Raw genomic sequence first — 23,025 nt, 5'->3', positions numbered from 1 at the left:
GTTGGAGTATATCAAATTGTTAAGCTGAATCTTATATATATATAAAGAGTTTAATGAATTGAGGAAGGTTCTGTATTTCTAGATTTAGCATAGAAATTCTTATATTTATTTATAGGACATAAAAAATTTAAAATAATAAAAATATGACTAAAGTTATTTTTTAAAGGTAAAATATACATTTTCATTTGGACATTTTGATATGATGCAGACATTAAAAAGTTAGATAAATAACTATCAAATTTTAAGTATAAATATATAATTACATAGAAATTTTATGATGTGTTTAAATCTTTTATTCAAGAATTCATGTAAACAATTATCATACTAAGTAAGAATGATGGATTGCCAAATTTAATGGGCAAAATTATCCATTTTTTATTTCTTTAAAAAGAAAATTATGTCATGAATCATGATCTCTTACCTACTTTTAATCATAATAAGCTTAATAAATTGACACATGATATTTTGACGAAATTATGCAAAAATTCAAAATTAGTAAAGATATTTATAATAAAATGTATAATAAATAGTAAAATGTTTAAATATTTATAGTCATCATAATTAATATCATATAAAATTTGAAAGATCTCAATTGTTTAAGACTATTTTGATGACAAAAGGTAAAATGATAATCAAATATAATTTTGTTAAATTATGAATTATAAAATATAAAATATAGGGCAATGATATTAAAAAAATCATATTCTCTAGGCAATATGCATGAATCTTTCAACTTTCCATTTCTTCTAATGGTACTTTGCTATTTCTTTTTTAATTTACATTTATGTTTGTTACATCCTGGAGTATTCGCAGCAATAGAGAAATATAAAATTTAGCGACTTAGCGTTGTACGAAAATCCTGCACGCACACAGATCAAAAGAGAGAGGGTGTAGCATTTACTAGAGACACCAAGATTATTATGCGGAAAACCTCTGAAAAGGTGGAAAAACTATGGGGCCTAACCCAGTTTGAATGAATCCAATATTATTTGCAGTCGATTACAATTGAGGCCCTTCCTTAGGGGGAAGGTCTTGGCTTGATGTACATTATATGAAATACAAGATAGTAATACAAAGTGTCAATATTGACGTGTTTGTTTGGTAAGAAGGACCGTAGTTGATGGGCGACGTAAGTCGAAAGGACTGTAGTCGGTGGGCGACGGAGGTCGGTAGGATTGTAGTTAGTGGGCAACGTAAGTCGGCAGACGATAGAGGTTGGAAGGACTGTAGTCGGTGGGCGACGTAAGTCAGAAGGACCGTAGTCGGTGGGCGATGAAAGTAAGAAGGACCATAGTTGGCAGGCGACAAAGGTCAGAAGGACTGTAGTCGGTGGGAGATGGAAGTCAGAAAGACCGTAGTCGACGGCCGATAGAGGTCATAAAGACCGTTGTCTGGCGACGGAGGTCTAAAGGATTGGGTCAGATATGAACATAAATCCCGCATCAGATAGATGACGGCGAAAACCTGACAATGGGCGTAAGTTCGATGTTGGGTATAAATTTGGTGATGAGCGGAGGTCAGGCATAGGGTAGAAGTCCAACGTTAGTCGGCGGCCGGGGATAACACCGGTGTTAGATGGTATTCGGGCAAAACTCCAGAGTCACTTGGAGATCTCACAGAATTATGGTGTTAATTGGAGATCGGGCGGAGTTTCAGCGTCACTTGAAAGTTGGGCTAAACTTCGGCGTCCTGTGGAAGTCGGCCAGGATTCTGGCATCCCGTGGAAGTCAGGCAGAATCCCGTCGTCCCGTGGAAGTCGGGCAGAATTTCGGCGGTGGTCGAGGTGGAGTTTCTTCCCTCCTACTTTTCTCTTCTTATTCTTCTTGCTCTCCTTGCTTGGGTCCCCTCTCAAGAGAAATGAGGGGCAATTTATAGTTTTTTTAGGATGGCATGACTCGTAAATAGGAGGAGGATCAAGGGCAAATGTAGAGTGGTTTGGATGGATAGCTGATATTGAATAACTTGATTTTGGACTGTTCGTCAGACATTTGAAGATCTTAATGATATCGGAATTTGGCAATCTTGGGCTCGTTGGATTCGTCACGTTGAGCCGCTCTATTCGACTATAAGCATGTCATATTTGAAAACTGTTTGGTAATCCAAATTATAGATTGAACCTTCTAAATGTGCTTCGGGCCTTTGATTCGGACACATTTGGGCTCGGATTGAGCTGAATTTGGTGTCGTTGGGTTCATATTTCCGAGACAATCAGTTCGACTATAAGTTTGCTGAAATCGGAGTTCAGATTATCCCAAATTTAATTTTTGAAGTTTCCAACTTTATTTTTGCCTCGAGATTCGCGTCCGATCAATATAATTTTTTGATGACATATCAACATTAATTAAAATAAACTCACACATATATCATATATATAAGGTTGAATTTAATATCTCTTTATTGATAGTCAAAACTCTCAACCAATAGAATGACGTCAGCTATCTGTGAAATAATTCTGTGTGGACACTGGACGGTCTAAAAGGGGAATAAGAGTGCACCACGTCAGCTGGTACACAACGTATACACAAACAATGATACATAGCAAAGGAATGACATGGGGTGCTCGAATTTGCCTACGATGTCCTGTGTCCCCCCATAATAATTTTTCCTGCTATTGAAGGCAAGTCAAACTTGCACTATTTTTCCACGATAAGTCAAAACCAATTCATTCGCACCACGTGTCCACCAAAACCCCCACGTCCACCCCACGCCCCCTTCTTCCACCGGAAAATGCGGTCCTCACCGGTATCCCTATCGCCACCTGGCACCACCCTTCCTCTTCCGACGGTGGCGCCACCACCGTCGATGGTGGCGGCGGAGGCGGAGCTATCCGTTCGACGGAACCAACCAATCGCACGCTCAAGTGAATCAGCCCTTGCAGCCCACCATGCGGGCCCGACCGCAACGCATAGCTCAACCTTCGAGGCAAACCCGGCGGCCGAAGCCCATCGACAACGTGGCAAGGCAGTATTTGACACCATCCCAGCTCTGTGGGGTCCATGAATCTCCGCTTCGACAACACGCTGATGTGGATAGCTGCGCTGTCATCCTCCTCCTCTTCCCAGCCACCGCTGCAGCGGCGGCGGCGAGGCAGACAAAAAGCTGGGTCCACCGAGATGCGAACTGTGTCGTTCCACGTGGGATTTTTCCCGCCTTTCTCATCGACATGCGTGACGTGGATCTGCGGCGGCGGCGGCGGCCACTGTCGGACATCGGCTCCGCTGCTGCTGGCGGAGGCGGTGGAAAGGATGACGTAAGGACGGGGGCGGTGGCGAGGTAGGAGTAGGGAGGAGGGGAGCTTGAGGGACTCAGCGGAGAGGACCGTGACCACTAATTCGAGCTCGGAGTTTCTCTTTTCCTCAGACATGGCGGCGGAGGATCGAGTGGTTTAGAAGCTGAAGAGGGTAGATTATATTGCATGGCAACGTGTGATGGGAAATCACGTGGATTTTTCTCATGGCAGCTTGGGCTGGCTCTGGGAAGTTGCTTTTATAGCTATAAATTAATAAAAATCTAATATCAGATTTTAGTAATTATAAACTTTTAAAGTATCTATCAACACGATTTGTGTATGCATTTAATATTGCTACGCTCACTATTAAATAATGTTACAGGCTAGAAAAATCAGGACAGAAATCTATAGTAGTACCACTAGTACGACCCCTAGAGAAGAAATTATTAAGTAAGGTGTCCAAATGCGTCCAAAGGTTAATTTTGACGTGTCATATCATTCAATGCACAATATATTGGAACTCCTAAGATATAATCATCCAAACTTAGCAGTAAGACCATACAAGTTATATGAAATTCAAAATATAAGAATTTTTATTTATTTAATGATGCATAACACTATTTTGTATTTTGGCAGTAGAATAAAAAACTAATAAATGTAAAAGTGGAAATTCGTTAGAGTATATTTCATCATTTTTTTATTTTAAGTTTTGGCGTTATTTATTTGTATGTTATTTAATATATTTCATTAATTTTTTTTCTTCTTGGTTCGTGAGAGTGGTTTGGCCCATTAGGAAAAGCAAAGTGATGAAATGGATCCAAGAAAATTCCAGCCAGGTTCTATTTTGCACTTAAATTCGTGCAGTTTTGGATTGGGATCACAACGCTTGATGTGACTCATTTGCTCAATTGGTTTGATGTGATTGAATAATATTAAGGCAAGACATTTAGAAGTCCATTGAAGGTGCAACCAATTTGAATTTGAGCTTGACTAAATAATCAAATTTGAGAAAGAGTTCGGGTTTAGTTCTATGAGTTTAAAAAAGATTACAAGCTAGTTTATTTATTATGAAAGAGAGAAATATAATAACATTTTAAAAAGAGTGTGAGTTAGAAAAGAAAAGAAAAAAAAGTGTATGTGTGTATATATATATATATTGTTGCGTCCAGGAGTATTCGCGGCTGTAGAGAAATATAAAGTTTATCGTCTTAGCGTTGTAAGAAAATCCGGCACTCAATCAGATAAGAGAGAGGGTCAAGCATTTATGAGACACCAAGATTTTTACGTGGAAAACCCCTGAAAAGGGGGAAAAACTACGGGGCCTAGCCCAGTTTGAATGAATCTACTAGTATTGCAGTCGATTACAAATGAGGCCCTTCCTTGGGAGAAGGCCTTAGCTTGTTGTACATTTTATAGAGTATATTACATGATATGAATACAAAGAATCACTATTGATATGTTCGTTTGGTAGGGAGGACTGTAGTCGGCGGGCGACAGAGGTGGGAAAGACTGTAGTCGGCGGGCGACGTGAGTCAGGAGAACCGTAGTAGGCGAGCGATGGAGGTCGGAAAGACTGTAGTCGGCGGGCGACATAAGTCAGGAGGACCGTAGTCAGCTGGCGACGGATGTCGGAAAGACTGTAGTCAGTGGGCGATGTAAGTCAAGAGGATCGTAGTCGGCTGGCGACGGAGGTCGGAAGGCTTGTAGTCGGTGGGCGACATAAGTCAGGAGGACCGTAGTCGGCTGGCGACGGAGGTCTAAAAGATTGTAGTCGACGGGCGACGTAAGTCAGGAGGACCGTAGTTGGCGGGCGACAGAGGTCGGAAAGACTGTAGTCGGCGGGCGACGTGAGTCAGGAGAACCGTAGTTGGCGGGCGACGGAGGTCGGAAGACTGTAGTCCGACGACGAAGATCAGAAGGACAGCGTCAGGTAGAAGTCCAACAATGAAAAGAAATCCATCTTCGCATAGACGTCCAGCGAAGTCCGATAACCATAGAAGTCCGGCGTCGGGTATAAACTTGGCGAAGAGTGAAGGTCCGGCGTCGGGTAGAAGTCCGACGTCTGTTGGTGGCAGAGAAGAAATCAGGCTTCACTTGGGCGGAGTTTTGGCGTCAGGAGGGAACTCTGCTGTAAATTGAGAAGAATTTCCACATCCCATGGAAGTTAGGCAGAATTCTGGCGTTCTCCCGAAAATCCGGCAGAGTTCCGACGTCTTCAGGCGGCGGTCGAGGAGGAGCTTCTTCCTTCTCCTCATTCTCTTCTTCTTCTCTCTCTTCACTTGAGTCCCCTTTGTGTAGAATGAGAGCTCTATTTATAGTTTTTCTGGAGTGGCATAGCCCGTAAATAGGCGTGAGATCAGGGGCGAATTGGGAGTGGTTTGAATGGACGACATATATATATATATATATATATATGTGTGTGTGTGTGTGTGTGTTAGAAATTTTGAATCGATAGAATGTGTGTTTTATATCTCAATGTTGTAAAAAATTTAGCATGCACAAATAAATTCACTTTTCGTAGAATTCACTTCAAAACACATACATGTCTTTTTCATACACAAAACAATTTCAAACACATGCAAAAGAGTTCAAAATATAGAAATTGAAGCATTTATATCTTCAAATTATATCAGAACAGGTTCAACTGAATACTAAATTTGGAGGTATTACCCGACCTACATCGCTTGAGGTTCCTGCGACCTCAGTTATCACCCGACCTGACTACGTTCTTTTGACCTTTATCACATGACAATGGTTCCTCCGACCTCCATCGCCAACCAACTACGATCCTTCGATATTCGTAGCTTGACTACGGTCCCTCCTACCATAGTCCTGTTGAATATGATCCTTCCAACCACTGTCTCACGACTACGGTCGTTCCAAGCTCTGTCGTCCAACTATGATCTCTCCGACCTACTTCACTAGCCGACTACGATCCTTCAACCTCTTTTGCCAGATTGTGATCCCTTTGATCACCGCCCCCACTATAGCCCCCCCAACTACAATGGCCCTACTATGGTCCTTCGACTTCAGTCACCTAATTAACGTCTCTCCAACATTTGTCTGTCGTCAAATACTATCCTTCAGACCCGTCACTCGACTACAATCCTTGTAACCTTCATCACTCATTGATTACGGTCCCTCCGACTTTCGTCACCAACTATAGTCCTTTAGACCTCAATCATCATTACAGTACTTCTGGCCTCCTCCATTCATTGACTATGGTCCCTGAAACCTCAATCGCTAGCTACAATCCTCAACCTCAGTCTCCTAACTACGATCCTCAACCTTAGTTGCCTTACTACAATCTCGGTACAAACTAGCCAACGTTCTCTTGAGAACAACTCTCATGTTATTGGATTCTTCCTACTATGATCAAGTAATTTACTTAATATGATGTATATTTGCTACATTGAGGCAACACCTTCCTCGGAGGAAGGCATTTGTAATCAATGACAAATACTAGTGGAATCATTTTGACTAGGTCACGCCCTGTGAGCTTTCCCTTTCTTGAGCTTTTCCATTTAAAAAATTTGATGTCTCTTATAATTGTTGCACTTGTCTCTCTTATCTCTGTTCATGTGTGTTAGATCTTCGTACAAAGACAGATGAATGTTTTGATACACAACAATATATAGATTTAATGCATAGAAAATAATTTATCTTAGGATAGGAAGATTTACATACATGCAACCTATTTTTTGTATTTATATATTTAGTAAATATAAAAACTTTCAAATTTATCTATATAATATTTTAATGTTTAAATTATATCAGAAAAAAATGAATATTTAATTATAAAACAATGAATATTAGTAATATATTTTATTTGATATAAAGATTTCGGTGTTAATACGATAAATATTAAAATTTAAGACAGCAATGACACTTATGAGATAAAAGAATTTGGGAACCCTTGCACTATGAAGGCCCTCTCTCCCGATCTTTTATGCAAACAGAGAAAAATATTTGTTTTTTGTTGATTTTCTCCCAACAATCTTACTGCCGTCGGATCTTGAGACATCGCTGAAACAGAGAGATCGACATCTTTATCGCCATGGGATTCTTGGATACGACCTTTATCTTTCTCATCGCCGGCGTTGTGGCCTCTCTCTCCGTCAGCCTCTGCCTCAACCGAGGCCCCTCCACTAATTTGTAACGCTTAATCCTCTATATTCTTCGCATTTATCTCATACAACTGTTGATTCCACACGCTGGTATGTGAACGCCGTAGATTTTATAAAATTTTAGGGTTCTTGGAGTTTGAAATCTGTTTGGATTTGTGCTTTCTTAAGTTAGCATTCTCTTTTCCTTTCTTGTGTGGGGAATTCGTGTCTTTTGGATTTATGGCATATTGATATGAGGAAGGTCTGAAATCTGATCCATATGGCTTCTTTGCGGTTCCTTGGGGTTATGTGGTTGGAAAAACAATGTAATTGTTGCTCTTATGAGACAGATATTGTTGCACCTGAATTTTAACTGTTGCACGCTCTTAAGTAGGTAAGGAAAATGTTATCGGAAGTTCAGTCGCTTTGTTGTGACAATGAAGTTAGAATATAAGTAATGTTTTCATCATTGCAGTGATTCACAAGTTGCTTGTGTTTGATTGAATCATAAATCTGCAAGGTCAGTCTGAAATTAGTTGCTAGAATTATAGCTTAATCAGAATCACAAGTATTTTCTTTGATTTGTTAGTTCTTTGTGGAGTTTGCTGTTAACTTATATTTCAATTCCATCGGTGGAGCTTGATGAGGAGCTTGTTGGGGGTCGTAGGGATAGCATGCCTCCTGCTCGGGGGTTTGAGGGTGAAGCCCTTGAAAAACTTTTTGTACAGCGCCGAGGCATTTTGAACCCCACTGAGTCTTTTTTTTTTCTTTTTTGCATTTTTTCATACTTTTTTTTTATTGTGTGAGTTGTAACCCTATGAAAGTTATGCTCTGACATATGAAAGACTATGAAGGCTGCAAGAGATAGTAGAGAAAAAGAACAGTACAAACTTGAATGACTAGATAACCGCCTAAATGGTTTGATCACATAAAATGGCGGCCTCCCGTTGACCCGATTAGGAAAGTAGATGTAGTAGATTTGACTTATGTTAAGAAAGCTAGAGGTAGACCTAAAAAGACTAAATTAGAAAATATTAGAAATGACCTTTCGTTATTAGATTTAGATTAGAATTTAATTCTTAATAGGACTCAAGTAAACTTATAGCGGCCATTTCTAATTCAGAATACATTTTTTTGATCCAGGTTTCATTCGACGTTGATAATTACTGCTACAATATGCTGTTGGATGATGTAAGCTCTCAAATCTCATCAGTACCTTATTGAACTCCTTACTACATTGATTTATGATCTTTGCAAGTTTTCCGTAGTGCTTCCACTTACAGGAGCACAAAGACCCAATAATATTCTTTTTAGAATTAGTAATGGTTTGCCATTTTTTGTTGGAATTGAACTTTATATATGGCTTCTGCCATGAAAAAAATTTCCTTGTTTTCTTATCATGGCTTTCAACTGTTAGGTGGGCGATTGTGTACATTGCACAGATGAACCCGTTGATTGTTCCCATCCTCAGTGAAGGCGAGTGACTTTGCTTATCTTGGGGCAGCAGCTTTCTCTTATCATCTTTGTTGCATGATCTCCATACAGTCTTAGTAGAACAGAGGTTTTAATGAAGGTTTCGTGTAACCTGTGGTACATTTGATGCTAGTTTCTATGTTTACTAAGCAAGCATTGTATTCTTTCATAAATTATGAAGTTCAAATTTCATATAATGCAAACCTATGGTTTGTTGTCCTGTTGTTTCTTGGACTGAATAATTGGATGTCATGGAAATCTTATCTCTCTTTAATCAAGTCTTTTAGGTATACCTCTATATTTCTTAACTTATGCTAGATCTATTACATCTGCTCTTTTAATGGAGTGAAGGCTGACATTTTATGTGACCAAACTTTTTAAGACGATTCACTCTAATCTTATCTGCCACTGAAGAAATTCCGACCTTTTCAGGTATATGCGTATATTGCATTTTGTCTCTAAATGCAAATTCACTTATCTGTTTGAGCATCATTATCTCTGCAACACTTAATTTTATGCTTCTATTTTAATAACAAAAATACAGTGGTTTTTAAAATTAGGGTGTTTGGACGACTATGTTTCAAAGATAAAATATTTTGTGAGTGAATTTGAATCACCCTATAGTTCAGCCTGAGTAAAAATATATTACCCTCTAATGGCTATGGTTTTATTTTTTATTTTAAATAAAATTGTGAGATCTATGTTTTATTCAATATTACATGAATGTTTTAAGCTTAAATCTTTTATTTAATTAATATGACATAATAAAGATAGATTAAAATTTATCAGCTAAAAAAATTAATAGTTGAAATTAGTATAAATATTTATTCAAGGATATTTTAATTTTTTTATGATCATGACGAATTTCTCACTACTTCTTAAAATAATTTTTTTTAGTAAAAAATAAAAATTTTATGCTAACAAATCGTTTTAAAAAATAATGAAAAGCTGTTCAAAATAAAACTATAGTTGATTTTTAAAACTCCCAACCTGCGTTCAGTGTGAATTACTTATTATAATTTAATTAACAAAGATTACATATTGAGCATGATTAGGAAGTTCTTTAATTAAATTTCATCTTTTCACAGTTTGAACGGTTAAAGCTAAGGACGTTGAGGAGAGAGACTCTATTTCGTATCAATCTCCTGAAAAGAGATTCCAATTCAAAATCCAGCTTTTGAATGCTGCTGAGGAGAGCTACCAATGATTCCCCTTCACTTTCAACCTCATGCACACCGCAAGCCACCTTCTTGTGATGCAGCTGCCTGGTCACAAACGACGACCACCTGCTGGCCTTCGGCTTCCCCGTCGCCTCCGTCAACAAAGAATAAGCGGATCCAAAGAGGGAAACAGAAATCTCCCTCGCCTCTACCAACATTGCCGCAACGCCTGAGCAAGACGTGATCTTTCTGCCGTTCTCCGTCTGTTTCTGCAACGATCTCAACGAATTCGCGATGTTTTTCTTCGTTGAGCGAAAACTAATCGAAACATGATGAAAAGCTTTGATCTTTGCATTGGAGCAATCTTTTCTCCGAATGGAGAGTTGAATGTCTTGGAGATGGGCCGTCGTGGCCGACAGACCGTCCCTAATGGCACCGCTGAGATCTAGCAGCTGGAGAGAGAGGTCGAGTTCCTTCTCCACCCATTTCCTATGATTCGGATGGGAGAAGGATTGTTGGTTTCCGGGTTGCCGGAGAAGCTCATCGATTTCTTCGTAGACTTCTCCGAGCCCTCTTAACCCGTCGCAAACTGACTCTGTAGTTGAGGAAGCGGCACAAGTCCTGACCTTGTCGAGTTCTTCTTCCACTCGGAGGGTGGCAGGGCGGGATCTAAATGGAAAGCTGATTGATCGAAGGTTGAAAGCTTGATAGGCCATGCTTGGTCGATGAGATTGGCTATTGCAGGATGAGCTGCAGGGGTTCTAAGGAAGATGATCTCTTGACATGCTTATATATAGGGTTGTGGTAAATTGTGGATGACAATGCGAGAGATTTGGGAGGGGAGGCATCAAGAATCTTTACAGCGTGGTCTGCCCAGGCATTATCGACATTGATTAGAGCTTGGGATGTGGATCTTGCTACTGGCCTCAGGTAGCTTAATTACACCTTGTACTTGATGTTCTTGTAGGCAGGGACAAATTAATTCACCCGCACGGCTGTGATGCGCAATTTGCTCATGTTGTGGGAAACAGAATATTGAAAAAAATACATAAAAAATCTTTTTTCATCTTGTTTTTTGTAGGATCCATAAATAATAGTTTACACATTAATAATGCGTATGGAAACACCACCAATGATCGAGTTCATCACGATCATCTGTAGATTAAGAACTGAGCACCAGCTGTTTGATGAAATAGCCAAAAGAATGGCTGCAGTAAAATTGCCTGCGATTCCACCTAATGCTACTACTTATGGAGCTACTTCAGCTTCAGAAATTTTTTTTGTGAAAGCAGATACCCTAATATATTGTTATGGGATCGAGTTCAAGTGAGTAGAAATCAGCCATTTAGCTTTTGACTTGAGTCAAAAGTTCATAGTCAATTTTGTCAATCTTTGTGTTAGATCTAGTTAAGTTTATGCACTTAATAGAAATTTTTTTTTGGAGAAATCATGATATGATTTGCACTAAGTTTAAATGTGTGCTAGAAAACTTGTGATGATGGAGAGTTTTATGTCATAGGTTTTCATGAAATCTGCACGAACATAGGTAAATAGTAGAAAAGCTACATGAAAAATCTAGAAAAAAAATTCATGCAGCCTAGCCCAATTAAAATGATTCATCATATATTTGATGTTATAAAAATTCACTTTTCTCCACAATTATAGAAGACGGGATTATAATACTGGGAACACTTGCTAAGTCTTTTTTAGATATAATCGTTCATATGAAAACATCATTTGCAGCTTTTGCCGTTCCATAAAGATCATTTAAAACAATAAAATTCAATTCGTTGAAAAAATATTTATATATTTTTAGAAAAATCTTCATATTTAATTAGTTCACATGAGTGTCGCACATTCGCAAACAAATGTACAAACAAAATTGACAAATCAAATTATTCTCAAAGGATTAAATACACACTTTGAAAAGAATGGAATGTAATTAGCTGAAGAGCTTTCCAAAGTACTATGAGTTTATTGTACTATGCCAAAAATTATAATAGGAGAAACACCTTATAATCTATATTTTTTAGCATAAAAGCAATTATTCTTGTTGAGATTTGTGTCCCAAACCCTAGGGTCAAATCATTTGATGTGGTTAGTACTGAGAAAAAGCTCCATTATTATCTTGATCTTCTTCTAGAAATATGTGATGCGGATTCATTTATAAGTCCTTCTTACCACTGGAGAGCAACTCTTTACATCAATTGAAGGGTGAGAGCCCGACCTATCTTTGTTGGAGATCTATATTTAAGAAGTCTTATAGCTGCTTGGAAAGGATGTTAATGCAATAAACGTTCGCCCATATAGGAAGGACCTAATGTAGTGGATTTCATGGTCAAATTAGGAACATTTAAACATAAAGATTTAGATGAGAAGATTCTACTTCGAATTTTGAATGCTAAAAATCTTTGGAAATAATATTAATAACTCCAAATAAATATAATTTATAAAAGGTTCATATGTGATCCCTGGTTAAACTTCTACTGAATGAGCATAGTTATGTCCAGTATCTTGAAAGGGCATATATCATATATGGTCTAAAGTAGGCCAATTTTTATCTTTGATTTGAGATACAAATGGCGTTAGCTCCATCCCAATAAAAGTTCAATCGATCATAAGGTGATTGGAATCAATCTCTTATGCATAAGTTAAGACCATCGAGTAACACTCTACCAAATAATCATTGATAGGTCAAAAATCTTTGGTGAATTTTTTTCAGTATCTTCTATCACACATTAATGTTGGAGAATGCATCCCATCCTAATAGGCTAAGGGAGATAAAATTTCAAATGGAATACCTCATGACACTCCTTAGGAAGGAGCTTGATTAAAATTACATTCACAAACATGTCAAAAGATTGACCAAATTTATATATGAAGGAAAAATAAAGCATAGAAATATGAACTGAATAATATAATCTGTGTATCTTCTACTAATATCACGAGAGGATGGTCCACTTTTTGCATCAGCATCTATATCCCGTGTTCAGGGAAAGTTTTCATACACCTGAGTACCTGGCTTGGTGTAAGACCATCTATGTTAACTCCAGTCTTATAATGCACCAATGAGCTCTTTTTAGAAAGCCCTAAATAAAATATTCTTCAAGTCATTAGCATTTTAAGTACTTCACCTTTACATTAAATATATGATTACGAACTTCTTGAATGTGATTTTGAGTCATCCTCTTGTAAGCCAAAAGTTGGGAACTAAGTGTCATACAAGACAAAATGCTACGCTATGGGAGCCACCTCTTGATCTTGTATGGGATAAAGTGCTACGTGGCTGGAGTCACCAATTGAACTTTTAGGGATCGCCTCTAGAATCCTATCTTCCTGGTAGATGATTATGAGCTAAAGATATTCATGAGGATGTCAGTTACTTATGTGGGAAAGATTGTGAAACCCTTTAAGTAAAAATAAATTAAATTCTTAAACATCTAGGCACCTTTTGGTGTAATGGTTGGAATTTCAATAAGAAACTCCGCAGTTAAGCGTGTTCATCCAAGAGAAATCTTGTGATGGGTAACCTCCTTGGAAGTTATACCAACAAGACAAAATCATGAGGCCCTTAAACCAAAGTATACAATATATAGATAATTAAGAGTTTGGGTTTTTACGAAGGAGAAGGGGAGGAAAGAAGAGGGGAGAGGAAGAGAGAGAATTTGAAGGCTAAAGCTTGAGTTTCGTTCATCGGGCCAGTTAAGGTTATTATAGAGCATAAGGTAGACTTCTGAACATTTCTTTGATTTTAATTTTTGCTATTGTATAAAATGTTATGGATTGGAATGCATTTTTCTCAAATTTTAAAAAGTTTTCACCATTTAACTTTTTATATATTGTTGCATTCTCTGCTTTGAACATTTTGACTATAAAATTTTGAATTTTCATCAGATGGTTTTGCCTATACAAATTTCTGAGGATATGACTTGATTGAGATTTTTCTAGCAATCACAGTAGTTATATAAATGTCTTAAAATATTTATATAAATATTTTTCTCAAGTTGGAAATTGATCGGATAAATTTAGTGGATAACATATTTCACAAGCACCATGGCTTTTATTTGCAATTTATGCATTACATATATATTGCATGGTAAAGTACAATTCATTTACTCTTGTAATTGCATTTACATTGTTCATAGCATGGCATTAGAGAAATTCTAATATGTAGAAAAGTGCACTCTCTGATGTTTGACCAGTGGCTTAAATGTTATATTCTTCCCTCATCTGTTTAGTGCAGATGTGGAAGAGATTATGACCCCATTTGTTGAAAGCAGGTGTATGAGGTTATGTAACACTATATGTACTATCATTACTATCATGGTCTCATATGCCTAGTGCAGATGTGGGAGGAATTATATCCCCACTTGATGAAAGTTGATGTGAGAGGTTATGTAATATTGTATGTACTATTCTAGCCCAATTTGTCTATGCTGATGTGAGAGGGACTCTGCCCTCACTATATATGGCGTGGGAGGTAAAAAATAGCGGCATAAGCGAAAATGAAGTTATAAATAGACATCGGGACATGTGAGTTAGGTAATTAGACGTTTAGGTATTTCAACATTTCATTAGATCCTAGGGCATCACACTTGTATTATTGTATCATCCTCTTCAAAAGTTCTCTTATCTACTTGCCCTTCCACTAACTCATATCTAGAACGATCAGTCTTTAGACATTGTATAGAAATAGAGGTTAACATAGTTGATAACTCAATTCAATAACTCGATAATTAACCTTCTAGGGCCATTTCTTCTTTGGCATTAGTAGTATACCTTTGTTTGTATTTTTCTTGAAGATATTTGATATTCATAAGTTCTTTATTACAATCACTCGTGATTACATCCAACTCATCAATATTTACTTTTTTCAACATCTTTAAAAAATATATGAATTATATTTACAAATGAAAGTCTAGTACATATATGTTTCAACACTTCCTCTAGAATACGTGAATTTTATGAATAGACATCAAGTGGATTTGAAGAAGGACAAGAACATTCATTATCTTTTCATGATCATTTGTTATGGTCTTTGGACCAGTAGAGTAGTAGACTTTATTTATGGATGGTGTTCCATCTTTGCCTCTCTCACAATTTTGTGAAGTGCGTTTAAATAAAATTTTTGAAGCTTGGATATTTACTTTTTTATTTTTATCATATTTCTTCAACAGAATTGCATGAGATTTTTTTAGATGAGCTAAAAAAATCAACTTCAAATATTTTTTCTTCATCCACGAATTGATATTATGTAGCTAGTACTTAATTTGTTTAATATGAGGAATATCAAGAATTCTTAGTATATCTTCTTCTCCAAAATGAATTGAAAGTGGTGGTTCTATTAGTTTTTCCCACTTCTCATGAAGACCCTATTTATTTTTGACAAAAAAAGAATCCCTTGATAATTCTTTATGGAATTATTTGTCACTAATTTAATTATCAGCTCCTACATGAGATATGTTCATGAGCATCACATGTAATCTTGCATATATTATTGACAAGTACTCAGGCAATAGTGTTATACCATACTCTTGAAATAGGCTAACCTAAATAAAAAGTGGAGATAGGCTAACCTACCAAATTATAAGAACCTTGATCAACTCAGGAGTTAAGGAAAATCAAACATCATAGGAAATTCATGGAATACCAATGAAATTTTCGGCTACGTTAGAATTTTTGTCGGAAGTTCTGTAAAAAAATTATGGGTGAAATTTCTGTAGAAAAAATTGTCGAAGTTTCTAGAAGAATTTTTCCACTGGAAAATCCGTAGGAAATTACCGGCATATATTTTTCCTTTGAAAATTCCATTAGTAATTTCCGGCGGAATTTTGTTGTCGGAAATTCTATCAGTGATTACCTATGGATTTTTTGATATAAATGTTACTTAATTTCCGACGGAAAACATGTTGAAAATTTCTTCATAAAAAGACCCTATTTTATCCCGAGCCCCTCTCCCTCTCTTATTTCAAGTTTTTTCTCCTCAAACCGAAGTCGCCCCTCGGGCATACAACTTGATTTAAGGATTTAATGTAATATTCGTATATCTAATTTTTGTATGAATTTTTAGTGCAAAGTAATACTATGCAGAAATCATCGACCAATACTCATTCAAGGATTTAAAAAGAAAAAAAAAAACTCTTACAAAACATTTTAAAAATTTTGTTGACAAATCTAAGCATCAAAAGATATTTTTACAAACGATTTCATCGAATTTCGATTATGAGATAAATTAAAAAAATCTTGATTTTCCTTATTTTATTTCACTCCATGCATGAAACTCATGACCTTGTCATCAAAGCTTCATTTTTATTTATTTATCAGATATAAAATTAATTAGAACAGAAGCAAATATATGATAGTGGACATGCAAAAGCCAATGACAATGAATTACAGAAGCAGCTTCCTATTTCCATTGACTTCTCCGGCTACCCCATAAGATACCGAAGCAAACGGAGGATGTGGCTCCTTATAGTAAGTGGTGGACATCGGCGGCACCTTTGGTGGCTTGTCGCCGCCTGAGGGTGGTTTGCAACAGGGATCAGATGGAACGTCAGGGACAGAAGAAGCTGCAGAACAGGTGAGCAGCAGGAGAACGATGGTCAAGACGCTCAAGAGCCAAGGTAACAGCCTCGCCATGCTTAAAAGCTACGTTGATCTTTACTATACTTTTCTCACTATCTGCCTTTTTTTTACTCTCAATCGAGCCAAGGAATCCTACTTGCCCTCTCTTATATTTAAGAAGAATTAAGAATGATACTTCTTCTTTCATACTATTTATAACCTGTGTAAGAGCTGTAAAAGGAAATAACAAACCAAAGAAACAATTAAAACCACATCATGTTCTATAGATAGGATTTCATTCTATTCTAAATTAGTAATGAACTAAAACTGAAAATTCAAATCCTATAAATATTTTTTTGGGACATTTAGGCTTAAATTAGGCCAATTAAGGCAAACTTATACGCTCATCACATATGCAAGGCTGGAACCTAAGTCCCCTATGAAACCACCGCCCACATCTCCATTCACTCTTTCTTTGCTTAGCAGTCAAAGCTCCCAACCAACATATGAAGATGAGCTGCGAAATTCCTATAATTATTCTTAAAGTTCTTCAAATACAGCTCACGTCTGCAGAGATTACAAAGATTTAAGTATGACTATGTCCACTGCTGTATCAGTGAATGCATCTAACTCAATTGAAAACTCTTAGCAGATTTAGTTGCTGACAGTTTTGAGGATTTTCTTTACATTGGTCTTCTTTCTATTTTTTGTATTTTTTGGCTAACTGTATTAAAGTCTATGTCTTTGAATAAATTTCGTTTGTTGTGCTGTCTAACTGAATGCATTATATGGTGATGGGTTAGTTTTTCCAGCGATTATTGTTTTTATCTCACTAGAGTTTTGTTCTGTGAGGGATTGTGATTTTGGGTGATCAAGTCATTAATAAGAGTATACATTTTAAATATATTGAGTCTATTATTCAGAGTGATGGTGAAATAGATGGGGATATTATTAGTAGAATTCAAGTTGGATGGTTGAAGTAGATTCGCATCCGACTTATTGTGTAATAGAAAAGCCCCCCTCAAACTTAAGAGAAAATTCTATAAGATGGTGGTTAGACCTGCAATGCTTTATGGGGCATAATGTTTGTCATTAAAAGAGAAACATAATATTAAGTTAAGTGTTGCAGAGATGAGGATGCTCAAGTGGATGCGTATATTTACTCTTATAGACATGATATGAAATGAGCATATATGTGAAAGGTTGGAGTAGCTCCAGTGGAAGATAAGAATAGAGGGAGTCTTCTTAGATGGTTTGGTCACATAAACCGGCGGCCTTCCGATGACCTAATTAGGAAAGTAGATGTATTAGATTTGACTTATGCTAAGAAAAATAGAGGTAGACCTTTCTTTACTAGATTTAAATGAGAATTTAACTTTTAATAAGGCGCAGTGGAGAAAAAGATTCATGTAACCGACCCCACATAGTGAGATAAAAGATTGATGTTGTTGTTGTTTGGAGGTTTGTTCTGCTGTCTAACTGAGGGAACCATCTTTGTAAAACTGAAACATGATGTATATAATGCATTTTACTATGCGGTGCTCATCACAATTGTGTTCATGAAATCTCACGCACATAGGGAAATAAATCTTGCGAGAAATTATTAGTTTGGTAGTATATTTCGTTAGATATTTCTGCAATTACTTGTGGATTGTAATTTATTGTTTTCCACACCCAATTATGGTCATTTATTCGCTATCAAGTCTTGTTTTTAATTACCTACTGACTACTCAAAATCCCAAAATCTTTGTTCATCATTTTCATTATTTCAATTCCTCTAATCATAGATTTACGTTTTGATTTGGTGACTCATAGAAATAGATTACCTAATTAAATTTATAATTACGAGTTTAGTTTTATATTAGTAATTAGTCTAGGTTGATTATATGACAACTTATGTTGACTTAGGCTTCGTTTGGGATAATTTTTTTCTGCTTTCTAAAACAGCTTTCTAGTATAAAATTTTCTTAAACAAGAAATTTTTGGTGCTAAAAAGTTGCTTTAGAAAGTGGAAAGAAAGTTAGGACAAATGAAGTCTTAGATGCAACTATTAGTTATGTATATGTGATTGACTTAGAGTTCTTATTATATTTTAGGACTATTATGTTGACAGCTGTGTTATTTTTATTAGATTTTAACGAGTGTTAAACTTTTGTGTTGTATGTTTCATGATAAGTAGCTTTTATTTATTAAAGGATAAACATATCATTCTTTGTGAGTGCATTATTTTTTATATTTGTAATATGTTCCTCATATGTTTAGTGCATTTATGCATATGTTATGATTCATTATTATTTTGAGGATTTATTTAAGCACTACAAAATTCTTATAAATTTACATATTTAACACCAAGATGTCAAAATCTTTATTTTACTTAAATAAAGCTTAAATTTTTAAATCACATAAAAATACCACTAATTTTAGCTCATTTAAATAAAAATACATAGTTTCATGCATATGTTTTGATGTGATTTAGGCATTAAAGTGTTATATAATTAAATATTAAATAAAAAATGTGTTGATGTGTAAATATATATAAATTTTGTGGTATGTATGTAATTCCTATTATTATTTTTCATAAAGAGGATTATTACATTATAATCATTATAGATCAATTGATGGTTTTTATCATTTATGTCTTATAATATTACTCTAATTTTGTGTTATGATGTCATTTTTAATTCAGGTATTAGATTTACAATATTATCTTATTAAATAAGTGTTCGCCTATTAGCATAATGGTTCTTATTTCAATTTTGTAAAATTTATATTTAAAATTTTCATTTCGTATGAATTATTATTTTTTCCTTTTTTTTTATAAAGGTTATTTAATTGATCACAAATTTCTTTTTTGCTACCTAAAAATGTAAATTAAATTGCATGCTGAAAAAATTTGTGATAATAGAAATTGTTTATTATCTTAGCATTATATAATAGTTATATACCTATATTGGTAAGAAAAGTTGAGAGAAGTAAAAAAAAATTATGTTGAAATATAGAGAGGAAAAACAATCTAGTTGAAATAATTCTGCTAGTGTATGTTATAGGCTACAAATATCGCATTTTCTCATAATTCATGAAATCGTCGATTCAATATTGTATGCATGAACTATGGTTGCTTACATGGTAATTGTTAGGAGAGCTTTGATGCATTAAAAGTGTCTTCAATATTTCATTGGTGGTCTAATTGATTCTTTTCCTTAAAGATGAGGAGACCATAAACCAAAAAGTTTGACATAAGACATGTAACACCTACATTTCAGTGTACCATTCCACTTGTTCTGACCCGATCTAATTCAAAGTAATTAATTGAATTTTTGTATTTGAATCTTTTTGCATGTGTCTGAAAATATTTGATATGCATGTGAAAGTCTGCATATGAAGGAAATCCTAGGGGTTTATTTGCATGATTTGAAAATCTAAAAAATTTCTTTCGGGGGCCATAATGTTAGGTCAGACGGTACAGCTGCGTTGTGCTCCTTGAAATTTTATAAATTAATTCAGCATTGTAGTGTTGTATGCTCCTTAAGGGAGGGCTACGACGCGCACAATCGAGCCCCGCGGTTGGGTCTTGATTTTAAAATAACAATATAAATTTTCACTATTTCATTTCATTACATTTGTGAAATTAACCTCTTAAGTAAAAAAAGTTAAACTCTTAAATATCGATGCGCCTTTTGGTGTAATGGTTAAAATTTTATTTAAAAAACTCTGTAGTTATGAGTGCTCTTCTCAGAAAAATCCTGGGATGGGTGACTTCCTGAGAAGTTACACCAACAAGACAATACGTATGGGACAGTGTTATGTTACAGGAGTCAACACTTGAATTTATAGGAGCCACCTCTATTCTATTTGCTTAGTGGATGATTTTGGGATAACGATGATGATGTGGACATCAGTTACTTTAGTGTGGGAGATTATGAAACCTCTTAAGTAAAAGAAGCTAAACTCTTAAACATCGATTCACCTTTTAGTGTAATAGTTGGAATTTCATTTAAGAAACTACATAGTTAAGCTTACTCATCCTGGAGAAATCTTGGGATGGGTGATCTCTTGGGAAGTTACACCAATTGGACAAAATCGTGAGGCCCTTAGGTCAAAGTGGACAATGTCTCGATAGTTAAAAGTTTGAGCGGTTACAACATTCCCTTAAAGCAACCGGTAGGAGAGAGAGAGAGGATAAATCATTGAGAGAGAAAGCTATCTTTGGGCGATTTTGAACCATATTTAATTGTAGGACAAGTTCTAAAAATTGTTCGGCTCGAGGTAGGTTGCATTTTGCTTATCTCAATTTAAAAAAAATATATGAGAATTTTAAAATTATATGATTTAATTTATAATTCTGTTATCAAAAAATTTTGATAACTTGATATTTGCAAAACTTTCACAACATTATTTTTAGTATGTTCTAGATATAATAGTTTTTTTTTTTGAAAAAAATTTCACCTGGTAAATTGAAAATTTTGAGTTTTTTTTTTCTACTAAATTAGAAAATTATTTTTGTTTCTAAAAAAATATTGTAGCACAATTAAAACTTCAAAACAATACTCTGAATAATCTCTGATAATTTGATTATATTCTGAAATATTAATTTTCTGCTTATTTGTATATTCCCCTACCTACTATTAAAACATTCTAATAAATTTTAAAATGAGTTTATTTATAATTTTCATTGCAGTGCAATGAATTATATGATCATCTATTTGAAATGTGTGATTCTGAGGAGATCTGAAAGACGTGAAGAAAGTTCTGTTTTGATGCTAAACGTGCACTGATGCCAAAGGCCATCACATTGTGATGCTATATGCATGTTTTGTTCATATGTTATATGTGTATTCTATTTTGATGTAGGGCATTGGGAGTAAGAAAGGCTTATTTCTGATATTCCGGCATGAGAGTCATAATGGCTAGAATTTTCTAAATTCTATTTTGATGGGAGGTATAATGCTTGAGAAAAATCTATTATTTTTTGCTATGATGTATGAAGTATGTGTTTATTTATTTTCATTGCACAATATATTTTAAATTCAGATATATGCAAGTAATATCATGCTTTGTATATTATATTTCTTATGAACTACTTTTAAATTCAATTAAATATATAATAAATGATTTATTTGAAAGCTTATATCAGTGAGTATAGCTTGCTGAGCTGTGTTGGCTCATAATTTATTTGCATTTTATTTTAGGGCATGAGAAAGGAAAATAGCTCTTAAGTAGCGGAGTCGAGGTCCGATCTGTCTATGTTTGTATTAGTATTTCTTTTCTGATTTTTGTATAGTCATGACTAGTTGTTTAAATTGCTCTATTGTATAGTTCAATATGTAGCCATGTACCGTAGTGCAATTATTATATATACATTTTGATGAGAAATAAGAAAAATATTAATGAGCTATTTTATGTATACTAGAAGTTGTTAGCATCTCTGTAATCTATTGTTCCTTTTAAGTTTAATTGAAAATTGAAAGAAGAAAAATCTAAATAGTTCCCCCAAAACTCTAATATTAGGCTGGTCTGTTGCAAGCCAACTCGATATGACCTATTCTATTTATGGATCTTATCGGAGTGGATTGTGATAGCATAAGTCTTGGTGTCGACGTTGAGCACTTACATTGATGTGGGTCGAGCTTAATGTTGATAATGGGCATTGGTAATTGTGGTGATGGCATGCAACAAAATTGGTAGGTGCTGGCTTTAGTGTCAAGAATGTCCATTAGCCGAATTGCCAATGGTGTTTGTTGTTGTTGATGAAGATGGTGATGGTGGGCAATTATAGTAAGGCTACGATGTTCAAGCAATGATAGTCAGGGGATATTGGTCATGCAATAATAGTCAAATAATATTTACCATACATAAGGTGGTCGGGTAACTGTAGTTAGAAGATAGTATTTCAGTGACTATAATTAGGAAATTATAATAAGGTGGTTGTAGTGGGACAATGATGGTCAATGGCAATGATCATTGAGCAAAGCTCTCTTTACCTCTAGCTTAAGTTTTAGTTCCACATATTTTCATGTTCCAAACTATCCTTCATATGAATATTACATATTTATTTATATATTTTGTGAGTAACATTTTAGTTATGTTAACAAAAATCCCAAAACAATCTAGTATGCATTCATATGATTCTTTTGATCATAGAGTATTTTTTAAGCATTTAGTTATTTTAATGATACCATAATTGAGCGAGCTTAGGCTCGTTAAATTTCTCGTTTTGACTATAAGCTCATAAGATTCAAAGATTATTTAGTCTTTCAAATAATATTATAAAATTTTAGAATATGCTTCAAATGTCTGAGTCGGAAACATTTGGACTATGATCAATATGCTTTGATGATTCCATGTTCATCTCATCAAAATATTTGATTTTACTTTAAACTTATGGAGTATTATCTACAATTTTACTTGTCAAAAAGGGGTAAATAAAAAGGGGCAATTAAGAAAAATCATATTTAAAAAAAACCATAAAAAATCATTTTATATAGTAAATAGC

The 23,025-nt window shown here is 35.2% G+C and overlaps 3 protein-coding genes across 3 annotated transcripts; 1 reads left to right on the top strand and 2 right to left on the bottom strand.

Moving 5' to 3' along the window:
- Positions 1 to 2,662: 2,662 nt before the first annotated feature.
- Positions 2,663 to 3,372, bottom strand: LOC110105109. The gene has a single exon (XM_020834482.2). The coding sequence runs from the start codon at positions 3,362 to 3,364 to the stop codon at positions 2,663 to 2,665; it is 702 nt and encodes a 233-aa protein (XP_020690141.1). The 5' UTR covers positions 3,365 to 3,372.
- Positions 3,373 to 7,115: 3,743 nt separating this feature from the next.
- LOC110105120 (V-type proton ATPase subunit e1) lies at positions 7,116 to 9,100 on the top strand. Its single transcript, XM_020834492.2, has 3 exons — positions 7,116 to 7,384; positions 8,479 to 8,526; positions 8,753 to 9,100. Exons 1-3 carry the CDS (start codon positions 7,287 to 7,289, stop codon positions 8,817 to 8,819), a joined length of 213 nt encoding a protein of 70 aa, XP_020690151.2. The 5' UTR covers positions 7,116 to 7,286; the 3' UTR covers positions 8,820 to 9,100.
- Positions 9,101 to 9,871: 771 nt separating this feature from the next.
- On the bottom strand, positions 9,872 to 11,172 carry LOC110105111. The gene has a single exon (XM_020834483.2). The coding sequence runs from the start codon at positions 10,682 to 10,684 to the stop codon at positions 9,872 to 9,874; it is 813 nt and encodes a 270-aa protein (XP_020690142.1). The 5' UTR covers positions 10,685 to 11,172.
- Between the last annotated feature and the right edge of the window lie 11,853 nt (positions 11,173 to 23,025).

This window comes from Dendrobium catenatum, unplaced genomic scaffold (genome assembly GCF_001605985.2).
Source record: "Dendrobium catenatum unplaced genomic scaffold, ASM160598v2 fragScaff_scaffold_292, whole genome shotgun sequence".
Lineage (NCBI taxonomy): Eukaryota > Viridiplantae > Streptophyta > Magnoliopsida > Asparagales > Orchidaceae > Dendrobium > Dendrobium catenatum.
The sequence above is the reverse complement of the archived record's forward strand: the minus strand, read 5'-3'. Positions and strand labels throughout refer to the sequence as shown.